General features: G+C 41.8%; 1 protein-coding gene across 1 annotated transcript in view; it reads left to right on the plus strand.

The window, feature by feature from the left end:
* Slc4a4 (solute carrier family 4 member 4) overlaps positions 1–18,656 on the plus strand; it is a 422,068-nt gene that overhangs the window by 6,454 nt on the left and 396,958 nt on the right. Inside the window, exon 2 of the mRNA XM_029477155.1 lies at positions 11,912–11,972. Coding sequence (XP_029333015.1) covers positions 11,959–11,972 — 14 coding nt within the window. The 5' untranslated portion in view covers positions 11,912–11,958. The remainder of the gene's footprint in view (positions 1–11,911; positions 11,973–18,656) is intronic.

Below are 18,656 nucleotides of genomic sequence, written 5' to 3' on the forward strand. Positions count from 1 at the left end.
CTTCTCCTTCTCCTTCTCCTTCTCCTTCTCCTTCTCCTTCTCCTTCTCCTTCTCCTTCTCCTTCTCCTTCTCCTTCTCCTTCTCCTTCTCCTTCTGCCAGAGATCCAAACTCAGGTCTTCCAAGCACCCTTCTTCCCTAGCTACCTCTCCAGCCCTAGAGTATTCATCTTTAAATTCCCACAGAAGGGATGCCTTAGCATTTCTTTGCCTAACTCCTCCTACTCAGTGACTCTAATTTCTTCCTAAAGAGATCAATGCCTTAGCCACTCAGAGTGCTTCTTGCTTTTGCAGAAGACAGGGCTAGGTCCCAAGGAGACCACCCACACTGCATGTATACATAAAATAAAAACATAATCTTTAAGCTCCCCACAGGGAAGATATTATTAGGACAGAAGTGAAGTTACAATGTTTCCTTACACATTCAAGTGTTTCAAATTTTTGTTCAAATGTGCCTTTCTGTGAGAATTTATTTACTCTGATTCTCTGTAGAATTATGTCCCACCCCTTTCCTATATCATTTCCCCTCCAGAATGGTTTTCAGCATTTTACCATTTGTCTATCTAGATGGTCTGCTTTTATAGTGCATATGCATCTCACTACTGGAAGGTGTGCTCACTGGAGCAGGGGTTTTACCTTTTGAGGTCCTACTGCATCTTTAGCACCTAGAATTATACCTTACACATAAATTACATAAAATATACAGACATCCGCACCACACATTAAAAAAAAAGCTCCCAATACTTTATAGATAGAAAATTTCCAAGTTGATATAAGAAAAGTGCCTCTAGTAGATTTAAATAGAGAACAAGTGTAGATTACCTCAAATACTTGGTGGATGCTAAAAGATTATGACATAACACTAAAAATTTCCGTTACCTGCCATCTGTTTTGACATCCTGATAAGACCACATCTGAGACTCTTCACATCTCGGATGGGGAATAGGGACCCAGGAAGCAGTGGCTTTCCGGAGGATAGTAGGCTGAAAGTTAACGGATGTGCTGGTAGAGTTCCCATGTATTCCCCCGACTAGCATCTGTTTTGAGAAACAAAGTAGTTTTCATCTGTTTATAGAAGTGACCGCAGAAGTATTTCACTAGAAAGAGAATTGCCTAAAATATGGACTCCCTGGAACAACCTTCATATTGTTCAAAACAGAGGCTCTTTGTACCTAATTTACTATTAAAATGAGCCATTGTAAAGACACTCACTAACCCCATTTCTGGAAAGTTTTAGGCTCAGGATGTGGCAACTATTATTTGAAAGATGAGAGGAAAGGAGGGAGGGAGAGAGGAGGGAAGAGGAAGACAGAGAGGGGGAGGGGAGGGTGGAGAGGAGAAGAGAAAAAGGAGAGGTAGGGAAGACAGCAAGCTCTTTTGGAGACTTGATTGGGGAAAGGAGGCACGGCTGGGAATACAGACACTGGAGGAGTTCCTCCTCCACTCTGACACAGTTATCAAGTGATAGGGCTCCAACTCAACCAGCGGGACCTGCAACAAACAAAACTGAGAAGGAAAATATCGGGGGATCTCTAGCCAATGGCACCCTCCGTATGTGCATATTTGTGCTACGTTTAGCCCATGGTTGGCAGCCTTTAGACCAGATTCCTATTAACCTGATGAGAAAACGGGGAGGTGGCTGCTCTTCGGTAGAAGAACGGCAGCCTGCTGTTAGCAATGGTTTTGGATAAAAACAGTGGTAGCCACATGTTTTTGTCTTAGTGTGGATATTGCAGTCTGGTTCACCAGGACTCGTCTCTTCTTTGCTGAAATTGGGGTGTCTGTTCCTTCCACTTCATCCCAGATGGAAAGGGAGGACTCCCTTCTACACCAAGGCAAAGGAAATGTAATGCCATCCTGAGTCTTTCCTTTTGATCAGACAAAAGGCCTTGCTTATAAGATTCTTTATAATCTCCGACCTCATTTCTCACTGCCTAACTCCTCCTACTCTAATTTCTTCCAAGAAGAGAGAGAGAGAGAGAGAGAGAGAGAGAGAGAGAGAGAGAGAGAGAGAGAGAGAGTTGTTGAGAGTTTTCTATACGTTCACAGGCAAAAAAAAAAAACTATTTACCAAGTATCAAGTATGTCAAATGAGTAAATATATATTAAGGCAAAGCAGCCCAGATATATTTGTTAATCAAGTGGGTATCTCAAGAATGGATGTCCAGATAGGCTAGGTCTTTTCATCCCATTACTTGGAAAAGTCTTGGTGAGCTGAGATCTTAGAAACCATAAGAAAATGAGACCCTGTACTATATAGAAAATATAGCATATGCAAAGAAGAGTTGGAATAAGGGGCACGGTGGTCTGTGTTTAGTTTCAGAACCCAGACAAGGGGCAGAGATGCATATTTTACGTACCAAAGCAGACCTGGGCTAACTTGTTTTGCTTAATATGACTGCCTCAAGTTGCATTAATTTTCCTTTGACATCATTTCCCTCTTTTTAGAAATAAACAAATGCTAAATTTTATAATAATAGATTTATAATAAGTAATAAAACTTCACAAATTTATATTTATTCATCTGTAGATGGACATATAGGATGATTCTATGGTTCAGCTATCTCGAGTATTGTTGCGATAAACGTGGAGATGCAAGTGTCTCTCCCAGGATTTCCTGTTTTCCATCTTGATGTTAGAATGTGTCCTTTAGCATTTCCACCTAAGAGATTTCTCATGTCTGTCACCCCAGAAACATGGCCTCTGGCTTTGCTAAAAGTAACTAACCGATGAATTGTCACATGACATCTCAACAGCGCAGGGATTGCTGGCACTACATTACTCATTTAACTAGACCTGAACATTCAGTGTTTATACCCAGGGCTGGGTCTGTGTACTTGAGTCTTTTGGCCCAGATGTTTTCACATACTACATGTAATTAGCATACCGTTCATCCTGGGTCTCACAATCTTTAGGCCTACCCCACGCCTCTGCATGCATGTCTTCCCTACTCAGGCCCATGCACTTCATACGAGATTTTGTATATTCAATGGGTTGACCCATGTGACTAATGGGCACATTCATGTGCTCCATACTAAAGCTGATGTTGGCTGAACCAATTTATTGCATGGATTGGCCCATATACTCAATACTAGAGGCTCTGCCATCAACCCTGGAGCCCAGGTGCTTGACTGAGCCCATGCAAACCAGGGCAATCTACTGTACTTGCTCTAGAAGACTACTTCATCCATGCCATGGTCTAGGCCTGTATCCATCTATTTCCTGCCAGCACCCCTAATGCAGTCATTGCCAGGGTCGACTCCCTGGATTCTGGGTTGTTGTCCCTGCCACTCAGTCCTCCCTGCTTTGCCATGTTCTCTCCTCACTTCAGAGCATCGATTACTATTTCCATTCCTCTGCTGAAGGGCTTGCCAAAGCTTGGAGACAGTTCCATCCCCTTTCTGGCAGCATCTCCCAAATCCTTCACCCACGACACACTCCATCTTATTATCCAGTCCACTCTCTCATCTCAAATCCAAACACCCCTGCCCCATGTTGTCATAACCACCACTTAAAGATGTCTCCGAATCTTCAATTTTATTTATTCTAAATCCCACGCTATCCATCCCTGTTCCTGCATGCTATACTTACCATGTCATTAACTTGATGCGGGCAATTTGCATCCACAGGCTGCCCCTTCCTTGCTCCCTATCCCCGCCAGTCCTATCTATAGACCAGCGCCAACCAGCCCACAGGAAGTTGCTGTGGGCATTTAAGATGGGGGAAAAAGCGTCCTATGGTAGGGGCTGCTCATCCTCTGTGATGTGCATTGGTGTACCAATTAGCAGTTGGCTATTAAACATAGATACAGAGCGTGCACAGCTTCACGACTCCTATAGTCACGATTCCCATTTCTATGACTTTCCCATCTGCTGGAATATCCTATGACCACCATACCGCCCATATGACATACTTCTTTATGATCTGAATTTGCTGCAGATCCCACACTTTCCAGTTCCTCCATCCTTTTGCATCGCTTTCCTGGTACGTTCACTGCCAGAAGATTTTTTGACTCTCAGTGCTCTTCCATTCTGGCAATACATACTCACAACTTCAGCAACTTTGTTGATAGCCTCTGCCATCTTGAATTCTAGAATATATACTCCTTTAAATTTCTTTCAGCATCTACTAGAGAGGACCGTGTAGGCTACCTCTCTAAGTTCTTCTTTACATAGTATTTAGAAAGTTAGCACCATTTCACATCATGAGACTGTTTTGTTTTGTTTTTAAAGATTTATTTGTTTTATGTATATAACTACACTGTAGCTGTCTTCAGACACACCAGAAGAGGGCATCAGATCCTATCACAGATGGTTGTGAGCCACCACGTGGTTACTGGGAATTGAACTCAGGACCTCTAGAAGAGCAGTCAGTGCTCTTAACCCATGAGGTATCTCTCCAGTCCCATGAGACCTTTGTAAATGAAGGCTCTGAATATTCTTCCTTAGTGATTTATTTTTATTTTATATCTTGGTGTTTTGCCTGGATGTATGTCTCTGCACCACATGTGCCTGGTGTCGGTGGAGGTTAGAAGAGTGTATTGGATCCCTTGGAGCTGGAGTAACGGACTGTTCTTAGCTCTGTTGTGGGAGCTGGGAATCCAACCCAAGTCCTCTGAATGAGCAGTGCTTTTAGCTGCTGAGTTATTTCTTTACCCACGACCATATTTTATATGTCTAGCTTTGTCTTCTGTAATGATTTCACACTGAGACATGGAATTATAACATGATGTTGTTTATCCTTGGATTATGCACAGGTGCTCCCATGGCAAGGCAGAGAGTCTGAGTCATCTTAGGGAGCCAGGAAACGTTTACTGTCCCGTAGCCAAACTATCTGTGGCTGTCATTACTTGTGAGATGCCTCCTGGGAAAGCAAGGACAGTTGAGTTCTTTTAATGGGGTCAGCCTCTCCTGCAGTCTTACCTTTTATCTTCCTTAGACACATACACAGCACACACACGCAACTGAGTAAGGGCATCTATGTCTGACCAGAAGAACGTGTCCAGTATTGCTTTGAATACCAGGTAAGCCACTTCATTCAAAATTTTGCAGGTAGGGATGACCTTCAAGGGTGGCTAGAGCCTCAGAGAATAGGATTTGAATTCCTTGAAGGAACTGCTTCGATTTTCTATGGATCATTTTTCAAGAAGGCCAGAATGCCAGCAACTTATCAGTTGTCACTGTCTGGAGGCAGACTCCTCTCTGAGTAGCAAGCATTTACTGGAAGTAGGAAGAGAGGACGCTGGGGCTGTGTCATTCACAGGAGAATATGCTGACAATCTGCTGTAGGCTGCCAGCAACACCCCTCTCTGGAGGGGACAAACGCATTGACCAACCCTTTGGAGGGCAGTGACCTCCCTAGCGGGAGAGTCTGGCTAATCCCTCAGTGTCTCAGAGGGCAGGCCCCGCAGGATCCTGTTGCCAGGAATCAAAGATAGCTGTTACCTTGACAGCAGGAGTGCAGCCTGCATGCGTCTTTCCTGGTCCCCATGTGGTCCTTCACGGTGAGGCTTACTTGTGTTTACACCTGTGCCTGACTCAGGAAGACAGCCCATGTGGTCCCTATGCCTCTGTCAGGAGGCAGTGCTGAGGCAGCAGGTCAGCTTGTACACACCCTTTGGCTGCTCTTCTAGAGGCCAGCGGATGGGAGTTCTTCAGCCAGAGGGGGCTCTCTCAGGGAAGACGGCATGATTCCTGAGATGGACAGGAAGCGAGGTAAGGTGCACCTGTGTCTTCCAGGCGCCGGTTACTGAGTGCTTCCCGAGGTGGGGCTATGGAGAAGGGTATTTTCAGGTTCCTCAGGGCCACACAGATGTTGCCAGACAAGTCCCAACAGTGCCTCAAAAGGATCACAGGTGGTCCCCCCACCCCCGCCCCCGCTGTCATTCTCATTTGATTATTTCGCCTTCGCATACTCAAATGAGTTGGAGATTGCTTGCGCTGATGGATACATGTGATCAGTGGGACCAGTTAGAGATTTAAAGCTAACAGTGGGGTCAAACGGTGAGGTCAGTGCCCAGCAAATCCTGGTCTCACCTGGATTTATCAGCTTGGCAGTTCCTCCTCTGAGCAGCCTGTCCCCAGCCCCCTTCTTTTATACTTTTTATCTGCAGAATAAAATTCTAGTTACATCACTAAGTTCCTCTTGAAACTCCAGGCTGCAGTATGACACGCTTATCATTGGTTATAATTAAAGACCTTGTCATCACAGAGTATTTATAAGTGACCACGAATCATTCGCAGTTTCTTGAATTAGCCCCCCCCCATTCTTTTCTTAACTAAAACCCCTCTACAATTCTGTATCTTAGACGAATATAAATGTGTTGAGAAAATGATCTAATTCAAACGTGTGTTTATTCTATTATGTGTTCTTTAACTTTGGAGTTTGAAGTCTTTCATAAACACCCGTGTTCACAGCACCAAACGGCCATGATTTGAGTATCTCCGCCGCTCCCGCCCTGAGAGCACAAACACGTTGGCATCTCTTGCTGGCTCTGCTGTTAAGAGTGGGAGTTCTAACAAATTGCTTTGGTCCACCCGTGCAGAGCCCGTGAGCCAGCTCAGGCTCACCTCTTGTCCTTCCCAAACCCAGTGGCCACAGCTGCCAACCCTGCAGCTTTCAGAGGTTTCTGCAGATTTCAGAGGATAGCTGTGGCTGCACAGGTGCAGGCTTTCCCCACCACTTCCTCAGCTGTCCTGCTGCAGCTCCTGTTCCAGCCACCCCAATCCACCATGCTTCTTTGTTCTAGTTTATGATGACAAAGAGGGTCCGCGAACAGGATTTGCTAGCCTTAAAGCGCAAAATGCAGCTGCTGCTTCTGTGTAAAGTTTGCTGCTCCTAGCTGCTGCTTGAATTAGCTGTGGGCCCCAATCCTGTTGGAATTCTGAGCTTGCAATTCCTACAGTCTAGTAGACTCTGCTACCTTCCCTCATTTGGGATCCCTGCTAACATCTAGGCCAGTTTTGCATTTGAAAACAACAGCGTTTCTGAGAGTAGTGGGAAGGCCATTTAGGAAGGTCTGTCCTAAATATTCTAAGTTTCGAGGCAGCTGTAGTTCATATACACCTGACCTTAAACATACTATCAGAATGCCCAGCCGCTAACTTTACTGCCTCTAACTCTTAGATCCCCTTTTCTGAATTTACTATGCAGGGTTCCTTGCTCCCTTGGATAAATATTGCTGTTGTTCATTATCTGTAGCTTATTTGGGACTTCTCCAGTTAATCAGACAGAACCACATATACGTGAGATCTAATTGGGGTTAGATTTAATTATTTTCTCAGGATGATCTGCTCAAGGAATTTCAATCTATTCTAATAGATTATATTCGATAGTTGGGATGCAGGGACATGGGTCCTCTTACTCTCTTAATTTGGGTCTATTTATCAATCAGCTCCACCCTAGCCAAGGGACTTGGCACTTGCAGCTAGGTACCACAGTTCAAGCTTCAAACACTTTATTTGCAAATGGCTCCCTTCCCTGTGAGGACATCGCCTCTCTTCACCTGCTGCTTTGTCTCATCATTGCTTTACTATCTCATTCTCCCTAACTAGACTGCTGACAGCAGCCACCAAACCGCACTAGCCTCACAATGGCAGTGGTCAGTGGTGAGGCTTCTGTCAGCCTCTTCCGTGTGTGTGTGTGTGTGTGTGTGTGTGTGTGTGTGTGTATGCATGCGTGTATGCATGTATCATTTATCTCCATTAAACATCAGAAGATTGTGTTGAAGGAAAACACTTTAAACATTCAAGAAATGCTAGTGACTAATGCCATATAAGTACCACCTATATTGAACAAAGGGCAACTTTATGGTGTCTTTCCTTAGTGGGTTTTTTTTTTTTCCGATTGATTTATTCCATTTTAGGTGTTGAACGTTTTGCCTAGGGTATGTGTATGCACCACATGTGTGCTTGGTGCCCATGGAGGTCAGAAGAGGGGGTTGAATCTCCTGGAACTGGAGTTACAGATGGCTGTTAGCCACCATGTGGGTGCTGAGAACTGAACCCAGGTCTTCTGCAAGAGCATCTAGTGCTTTTAACCACTGCACCATCTCTGCGAGCCATTTTAAATATTTTAAAATTAATACATTACTACACAGTCAATGTCCTTTATTTATTATTAGAGCCATAACTCTTTAATTACCCTATAAATAATGACTCACCCTTAACATGAACTTTCCCCTACCAATCAGTACTTTAATATGTTTTATATGAGTGGGTATATCGATATTATTGTCCATTATTTTATATATTTAAAACATACACACAAAAAAACAAAAAAAAAAACCCAACAACAACAAAATACCATACACACATGGTATCTTTATCTATATGACATATCCCAACTTTATTTCTCCATTCACACTTATGTTTTTCTATATCCATATATTAAATGTAATTCATTCATTTATAACTACTATAAGGACTGTATTTGACACGGGGCATGGCTCAGTGAACACAGCAATTGCTGTTTGAACATGAGAACCTGAGTTTGGGTCCTTGGAACCTCCTGTGAAGTCAGACACAGTTCCAGCATCTGTAACCTCAGTGTTCCTACAGCAAGATGGGAGGTGGAGACAGGAGAGTCTCCAAAGCTCCCAGCTCAGTCAGCCTGGCATGGGCACCAGCAAATGAAGACCCAGTCTCAGACACAGTTAAAAAATGAAGCACCCGAGGTTGTCTGATGATCTCACATGTTCCCCTGCTCATACATGAACATCCCTACATGCCAGATATTTAAAAAAGATTATACCTCAAGGAATATATCCATCTCCAATGATAAGCTAAGTAGATACTTTAAGTTCTCTTGTCGTTAACCCTTTGCTCAATTATCTCTTAAAAATTATACGATTAGCAACTGATTCTGATTACCCCGGGGTTCAAGTCTGTGGCTCTGATGTCGAAGGAAAAGCATTGATACTTGAACTAAAAGCCAGAGCAGCTTGAGGAGACAGAGGACACAGTTATGGGCTCGGAAATAAATGACTGAAGATAAGATCTTAAAAAAATGGATTGAGAAAGATGTAATGTTTAGGGACAGCAAGAGTATGGGGTGGTAAAGAACTGGAACCTACCTCTCTTTACCAGCTACACAAAATTCTCTCTAAGCCCTAAAATAACTCTGAGTCCCTGGGGGTGGGGTGAGCAAAATATATGGTATAAAAACTTTTAAATAAAAAACTTTGAGTGTCAAGTTTTTTATAGATAGTTTATAGTCATTCTGAGCGCTAAGTGAAATACTTGTGTAAGGCTTATCTTGCAGGGCCAGGCATATGGAGAGCATCTTTGTTATGACAAATAGTTATTGGCTTAGTGGAAGGCACACTTCTGTGCATGCATCTACTTTTGTCTCCAGTGACCTTCCACTCTGTGTGTGTGTGTGTGTGTGTGTGTGTGTGTGTGTGTGTTGAAGAAGACAAGGGAGGGGACTTATGGAAAGTATCTAATTCCTGTTTCACAGGCCAGTTAGACTTCTTGATGTGCTAAGACTTCAGTATTAATTCAAGGGAATTCTACATTCTATATTATATAGTATCTTCTAAAAACATTATTAATAATGAGCTATAAAAATTACCCTGAAATATAGTCTATAAGAATGACTTGAGTAATTTCCCTGACATTCAATACAATTTAAATCAGTCTATTCATATGTCTGTATTAATGGACATGAGGCTTTCATGAGTGTTCACTTAAAATATCCTGAAATACTTAGCTGGGCATGGTGGTGAGTACTTTTAATCCCGTCACTCAAGAGGCAGAGGGAAGAGGACCTCTGTGAGTTCGAGGCCTTCGGCACAGCAAACCCTAAGCCAGTCAAAGCTGCATAGAGGTACCCTAGGTCAAACACCATAAACAGGCAGACAGACAAATAAAAAAGTTCCCCTAGATGAAAGACTTTTTAGCGAATAGAGGTTTATATGCACAGACACAGGGAGCAGAGGGGCCATCAGTTGGGGTAGGAGGGCTTTGTAGCTAGAGGGATTAAGCGACTTCATTTTTATTTTTGTAAAGACCAATTCATGCTTTATTTGAGAATATTACTTAGTTAGACAGACACAGATGCTACTGAAAGAGATGATGTTGTTTCTTGCTAGTAAAATGCTAGGGATATGGGTAGAACAACAGGACTTAAAGTGGAATCTCTACAGACTGGCTTTCCCCCTAAGGTTGAGAAAAATAGTAACTGGTAGAGATTATTTATTTTGAATAACTCTACTAAGACAAAAAAGTTTCTGTGATAACTGTAGCCAGAGATACAGGAAGAATCGAGGATGCTGAAAATGAGGGAATCCACACAACAGCCTGTTCCCATTGCAGAAAGATTTTCAAAGCTTCTGAAAGCATTAATCCTGCAGATGAATTGAGGGAGCTGTGCTGGGGAAAAGTCCAAATTCTCCTGTAGCCAGCAGAGAGGCTGTGGCCAGCTCAAGTACTATTCTACGAGTATTCCGGATTTTCATCAGAACACAAGTAAAAAGACATAGACTTTGGGAAACACAGCATAGCCTTTCTCCTAATATAGCTTTTGTTTATTCCTACACATACACAACATGTAGACTTGCTTGTCCTAATTATAATAATACCTGTAGTAAAACTAGGCAACATAAACTCTTTTTTTTTTTAAAAAAAAACTGCATTTGTATAATAGCTATCATGTCTTTGAGGACCATTAATGGCCTGTATATGGAACAACCCAGTCTGGCCAGAGAAACTTTTATTAAGGGATTCAGGGCACAGTAAGCATCGACTGAAGTCCTGCAAGGATATTCCAGATACAATTTCTAGTCAAAGCCTCATTTTAAGTATCAATTATTTTTACAGAGTTAAAATCATCATGGTTGATGGATTTCAGCCAATTTGTATTTTGCTATATTTCAGTAAAAAAAAAAAACTCTATATCTTCTTATAGTAAAACTTTCGTTTTGACAAATGTGAGCAATGGTTATTTGTATTTATACAGTTAAAACCCCCAATACTAGATTAGTAGAGATATTTATAAACTTTTTTCATTGAGACAGGATCTTTTATAGATGAGGTTAGCCTATAACTCACTATGTAGCCAAGGCTAGCTTTGAACTCCTGATCCTCCTATCTCTGTAAGAATGCACCACATGTCCAGCACATTTATAGACTTTCACAAGGAGAGGTTTGCAAGACAAAATTCCCATACATTTTTTTTTAGCAAGAAGTCTTTTATTTTGAAAGACAAAAAAAATAAATTTTTCTTCATGTAGAATCTAAATTTCAATCTATATATGTGTACACACACAAACATATATACATGCATACATATAAAAGTAGAAAAGAGAGGAAGATATACTTGTGTTTAGAAAGGAGAAGGGGGAGCAGGGAGAGATAACCAAACCTTTGCAATCAGTCAGATAAAGAAGACGGACACCTAGTAAAAGAAGATTAAGGATGTGGGTTTGTGGAGGGCGGTGCAAGTTAACAACAAAGTATAATGGTATGTGTATCAGCAAATGTCATAATTAAACCCATTACTTTGTATGCTAAGTGAAAGTTAAAATGATAACTAAAAATACTTTAATTAATTAAAATTACTGTGACAGGGTCTCACTATGTAGACAGACAGGGTCTGTCCTGGACTCACTACGTTGATCAGGTTGGCTTCAAACTCACAGAGACCCACTGGCGAGTGCTGGGGTTTAAGGTGTGTGCCACTACACCAAGTCGAAATCCTTGATTTTTAGATCTCTTTCTAGTTAATGGGAATGTGTACACTATATGACATCAGCAACAAAAGCAGCAGAAGTGAGAAAAATAGAATCTAAACCTAAGACCTGGGTGTAGAAGGAGGGAGGGAGGGAGATCTGGATTTAAGGGACACAGGTATCACTTTACCACCCGAAGATCGTTATGTGAAGTACATCCCACCATTATTTTTCTTTTCACAGATATCCATTTGTTTTGTGACCTCTGCTGGCTACAAACCTGAGCACAGATGCTTGACCTATTGTGAGTAAGAAAGTCGTCTGTAGTGCAACCCCCCTTTGTCTTTACTTAAGAAAGATATAAACTATAAGCGGGTAGGAACAGAAGCAGCGCTTGTTTTCGTAGGCAAGTGTTCTACCCTGGTTCAGAACCCGTAAGCTGTGTCAGTCTGATCTTGTTCATTTAAATTCCCTGAGTTGCTTTGTATGGCAGTGGGTACTCAGTAAGTCATCTAGGGTTTCTGAGGATGATTACAGACAGAATAATACAGAGATGCACTTGTGCCTTTTGAGGTTCGGTATAAAACTCTATGTCTCATTCATTATAAGCAGAAATCTATTTGGTCTTACAGTGGCTTATTCCTTGTGCATCTTATCAAAATTCAGTCCAAATATGATAGTTTTTAATCTTTAAATAGAAACGAATTGGAGAGGAGTCATGAGACACCATTTGGGATTGTTGGCAATTTTAAATGTTCAAAAACCAAAATCACACAAGCAAGAGAACAGTGAGCCCCATCCTGCTGACTAGATGATCTAGCCAGCAGTTGGTGCTGGCACCAAATTATTAGCCAGACTGGTCAAAAAAAAAAAAATCACAGGGGCTGGTAACTCTGTCCTCTGTGGAAAGAAGATCTAAACTGTATCTCTGTATTTTTAAGGACATGGATTTTTTTTTTTTAGTAGATTTTTGAGTGTAAGAAAAAACAAGCCAGGGATATGACAAGGAAAGATGAGAGTGGAGCAAAGACTCGTGAGATGTGGTGGGACTTCTTCCTGTCAGCGTTTGCCGGGAGCTGGGGTATCAAAGCCTGAATTAACAGGATGTCTTAACCTGGCTTGCCTCTATACATGCTGCTTCCCATATTTATGGTTAGAGGAAAAGACTTTAGGAAGAGTGTGTTGGAAAAGGACTCATACTGCTTGTAAGATCTTGTGTGGTGTGGGGATAGCACGCCCAGATCCTTTCCCAGACATTAAGCAGCACGTGCATCGGTATTGGGCACCACATTATAAACAGGGCACATGGTTTTTATGATGCAGAAAAGGGCTTTCACGGAGGTTTTCATTCAGTTCTACAATACTATGGTATCCAAGGCTGCTTTTATAGTTTTATAGATGATGTTAATTTCCTAGCCTGGCTCTTAACCTTTCGGGGTCTCAGTTCTTAGTACACGTAAGGATTTGTGGTCACAGGACACTCTAGAATGTTACAGATTCCTGCACGCAGTGTGGTTAAGAGCATCCTTGAGTCCTGTTTTATTTTCTAACTTATTTTGCATAGTAAATTTAGGTCATCTGTCCCTCTTTTAGGGACTACAAGACGCTGGGCGTTCTGTGCTAAAGTTGGTGTACAGTTGGTGTAGGAATCCATATTTTCTCAAGACAGGTCATCCCTGACCCCCAGAAGTCCTCAGTGAATTTCCTCAGAGCTTAGCTTTGTATTAATTAGCTTTATAATGTTGACCTTTGTTTTGTATATAGCCATAAGTGTCGTCAGGATGAAAGTGATTATTGTTTAACAGGGATTTAGGCATTTTCCTCTTCAAGTGTTGTCTAGTATGACCCCATGTGCTGTTTTGAAATTATTGTAAGAGCACAATCATTTCAGAATGCTGTGAACTTCTGTTGAGAAGGGCTTCCCAAATACGGTGTACTTTTGGAATTTGGAGAACTCGAACGTTTTCTACATGGGGTTGCAAAGCCATTTGGTATTTACTCTATGATGAGATACAGGTGCCAGCAAACAGCAGGTACAACCTCACATCCTGGAAAAGATCAATGGTAGAGCACTTGATCACCGAAGAGCAGAAATGAGCTTCAGGGGGATGATGCTAAAGGCCAGATGGCCCTACAGGGTCTGCCAAGATGCCCAGAGGGCCTCGGATAGCCAAGCCAACAAACGGCCTGTTCTTTGCCTGTTACACAAGCAACGTAGGTTATTTTGCAAAAGAGATGACTCCAGGATTAAGCAAAGGTGGGACTTGCAAATTTGCTGCTTCCTATCCGTGGCTGGACACGAGCTATCTGTGTCTGCTGCCTTTTCTTTATTGGCTCAGTTGTCCATTGACTGTGGAGACTTTGTTTGAATGGTGTTTGAAGATTACTGACTGCCCTCCCTTATTCAGTTACTTAGTAGGGGCCGGGGGAGTGCTAGGCACCATGTTATGATTGGATGTGTCACAGAGAACAAAGCAAAGCTATCTCTCACCCTCACCTAGTGTGGAAAATTAAAAAAAAAAACAGAATGAGTAGTTATAATAATTCATACAAGGGTTTTAAAAGAAAAGATGACATCGAATTTTATGTTGCACACAGCAAGGGAAGCTTAATACAATCAAGAAGCCGAGAAGGGCACTGTAGGCTGTGCTCATGTGTAAGAAGCCGAGAAGGGCACTGTAGGCTGTGCTCATGTGTAAGAAGCCAAGAAGGGCACTGTAGGCTGTGCTCATGTATAAGGCGTATGTATAAATATAGAGTAGAAACTTGAGGTGACTTAAGGAAATAGTCCAAGTAACAGAATGGCTTTCTTGTGATTGTAAAATTGACATTTTCTGGCATATTTGAGTGACTGGAGGGAAAAGTGGAAGATGAGGGGGTCTTGGAAGATTCCCAAAGCTTTTTCATTCCTTCCTGTAGCGTAGGCTACAAGACAGGCATTAGGCAAGGAGACGGCTCTTGATGAATTCATATATTTAAATTTTGGCACAGTAAAGTACTTCACTGGAATTAAAGAACAGTTTTCTGAAAACTTGTTGCAGGCATAGGCCATTAACCCCCAGGGACAGAGGACTAGGTTAGATTAGGGGACCGTGGTGCCTGTAGTGACTGGAGGAAGTGAGGAGGAAGCAGTCTGCAATCAGGGGAAGCAACTGAGAGGGTATGGATGAAATGTGTGCACAGAGAAGACCAGAGACAGATCCCTGGAAAACGCTGGCATTGCTCTCACAGACAGCAGATGAGATGCAAAGATGGCTGAGGTCAGTCCACAAAGGGAAGAGTCATGACTATGGTATGCTAGAGATGAAAGAAAGTCAGAAGCAGCAGCAACAACAACATCATCACCACCAACATCACCACCAACATCATCATCAACACTAACACCACCACCAACATCAACATCACCACCAACATCATCAACACCACCACCACCAACATCATCAACACCACAACTGCTACTACAAACAACAGCAACAACATCACCACCAATATCATCATCAACACCACCACCAATAACATCATTAACACCACCACCAACATCATCATCAACACTACCACCACCAACAACATCAACACCACCACCACCAACATCATCAACACCACCACCACCAACATCATCAACACCACAACCACTACTACAAACAACAACAGCAACAACATCATCAACAACAACATCATCAACAACACTAACAATAGCAACATCATCATCAACAACAATACCACCATCAATACCACCACCATCACTACCACTAACAACAACAACAAATCATGATGAACAAAACATCAACTTTTTTTTTTTGTTTGTTTTTTTGAGTCAGGGTTTCTCTGTATAGCTCTGGCTGTCCTGGAACTCACTTTGTAGACCAGGCTGGCCTCGAACTCAGAAATCTGCCTGCCTTTGCCTCCCGAGTGCTGGGATTAAAAGTGTGTACCACCATGCCCTGCTCAACATCTTGTTTTTTTTTTTTAAGATATCAATTTCGGGTTTTTTTAAAAATATTTTTTTATTAGGTATTTTCCTCAATTACATTTCCAATGCTATCCCAAAGTCCCCCATACCCTCCCCCCACTTCCCTACCCACCCACTCCCACTTTTTGGCCCTGGAGTTCCCCTGTACTGGGGCATATAAAGTTTGCATGTCCAATGGGCCTCTCTTTCCAACGCAGCACTCCCACCCCACCCAGTCCTGGGCACCCCAACACACCCGAAAAGCTAGACCCGGATTTAAAAGCATATCTCATGATGATGGTAGAGGACATCAAGAAGGACTTTAATAACTCACTTAAAGAAATGCAGGAGAACACTGCTAAACAGGTAGAAGACCTTAAAGAGGAATCACAAAAATACCTTAAAGAATTACAGGAAAACATGACCAAACAGGTGATGGAATTGAATAAAACCATCCAAGACCTAAAAAGGGAAGTAGACACAATAAAGAAAACCCAAAGTGAGGCAATGCTGGAGATAGAAACCCTAGGAAAGAAATCTGGAACCATAGATGCGAGCATCAGCAACAGAATACAAGAGATGGAAGAGAGAATCTCAGGTGCAGAAGATTCCATAGAGAACATTGGCTCAACATCTTATATAAACATGGGATCAGAATCCCTCCCTCCCTCCTTCCCTCCCTCCCTCCCTCCCTCCTTTGCTCCCTTCCTGCCTTCCTTCCTTCCTTCGTGTTTTTTTTTTTTTTTTCTTTTGAGACAGGGTTTCTCTGTGTAGCTCTAACTGTTCTAGAACTTGCTCTGTAGATCAGGTTGGCCTGGAACTCAGAGATCCACCTGCCTCTGCCTCCCAGGTGCTGGGATCAAACGTGTGCACCAGCACTGCCCGGCTGCGATCAGAGTTTCTATACTTTCAATCCCCAATCTGGCTGACAGGAGCTTGTTGCACAGTCACCATTAGCATTCATATATTTTGAAGCAATCACTAGTAGTACTGAGGCTGAAATGTCAGTCACGAAGAGGGCTGAGATGAGTCTCCTGGTTTTAGGGACAGACTTCTGTCACCAAGCCTTTTAGTAAGTCAGAACAGAAGTTAGCCTCCAGTCTCTGCAAACACACTCACCACCTTATGCTGCCTTTTTTTCCCTTAGACAATTGAATACATCAAATATATGTTTGTTTTCTTTCAAATTTTTATTCTAACAAACAATACACAACATGAAATTTGACATCTTAACCATTTTCAGTGCATAGTTTGATGTTGTTAAATAATTGTATATTGCTGTGCAGTGATCACGATCTTAGAATTCTCTTAACCATCAAAAACCAGACTATATACCCATTTAAGTCTTTCACAGACTTAAGATCAGTGCTGACTGATATTAGTATAGCCATTCATTTTAGAGACTATTTATTTGTGTGTGTGTTCATATGTATGTGCACACATGTGCACACATACATGTGTGCTTGTGAATGTGGACTACACGCAGGAGTTGGTTCTCAGTCCACTATGTGGAACCGCAGGATAGACCTCAGGTCATGGTCTTCAGGCTAAGTCCTCTCATTGGTCTGTTCTCTTCATTTTCTTTTTGGTTACCGTTTGCATGCAATAGGTATTTTGGGATCTTTACGGAGAGTTTCTTGGGATATACGGAGAGTTTCTTGGAGACAGCATGCAATCAAAAGGTTTTTCTCTGTTCTTCCAATCTCTGCCTTTCGGAATGGATTTATTTAACTTAATCTGTGTGTATATAAAGGAATCCATAATCTTTTTGGTATTGTCTTCTATATATGCTGTAGGGTTTTCTTGAGTTTCTGCCTCCTTTTGATGTTTAGGTTATTTGTATAGTTAAATATTTTAAAGCTACAATACTGATTTGAAAATTCATACCACCTTAAAACCAATAGTTTACAAACCTGCTCCTTACTGTTTTTCTCTATTCTTTACATTTGTTGATGTTACAAACGTTATACTTTTAGGAACTATGGGTATATAGCCACAAATGATTGCTATTTTTAAAAAAATAACTTAGCTTATTATATAGAACAGAAGATGTATTGTAACTCAAGTTAAAATGATACTAGCTTTTATAGTTGCTGTGGATTATCTATCTTTATTATAGTTGTTATCTCTTGGTGTGGGTTAGAGTCATCTAATGTCCTTTTATTTCAATCTGAAATGCCTCTTAATATTATTTGCAGGGCCATCCTTGGTGTGACTAGCAACCTCATCTTTTGGTGATATTATAATTTTTTTCTGTCATGTTTGAAAAACAGTTGACCACATGTTGAACTTTTAGTTAACACTTGTTTTCCTTTTAGAACTTTATTAGCCTTCTATCTGTTGGTTTAACCAAGTTTTTTTTTTTTGATTTTGTTTGATTTTTGTCTTTCTTCCTCCACTCCCCAGTGTGTGCCTGTGTGTGTGCCTCTGAGTGTGCCTCTGTGTGTGCGTGTTTGTGTGTGTGCATGTATGTATGTATGTATATATGAAGTATGTATGTACAAGCACATATGAACCACAGTACACACTTGGAAATTGCAGAACAACTTTGGTAAGTCGGCCCTCCCCTCTGCCTTGTTAAGCAGGGTCTCTCTTGCTCTCTCTGCTGTGGCATACTCTAGGCTTTGGCCTGAGAGCGTTGGGATAACTCTCCAGTCCTGGTGTAGGAGCCCTGGAATTACAGATGCATGCTCCTGGCTTTCATGTGGGTGTGGGCTCTGAACTTAGGTCACCTGGCTTGCATGGGACTTTTACCCACTGAGCATCTCCCCAGCCAGCCTATATACTGGATTTCTGAGGAGAAACAGTCTGACAATAGTCTACCACTGAGCTCCACCTTCCACCCTAAAACATCTTTTAAAAATACACCTGTCAGTTTTGTCCTCATGAATTTCTAACGAACAGCTTTTATTGTTTTCCCTTTGTACAGAGCATATTTTCCTGTTTCTTTGTGTGCTCTGTGTTTTGTTGTTGCTCTTGTTGAAGCACGGATGTTTTAGTCACTACTGTGGCATCTCCAAAAAAAAAAAAAAAAAAAAA

The sequence above is a fragment of the Mus caroli genome, chromosome 5 (genome assembly GCF_900094665.2).
Source record: "Mus caroli chromosome 5, CAROLI_EIJ_v1.1, whole genome shotgun sequence".
NCBI lineage: Eukaryota > Metazoa > Chordata > Mammalia > Rodentia > Muridae > Mus > Mus caroli.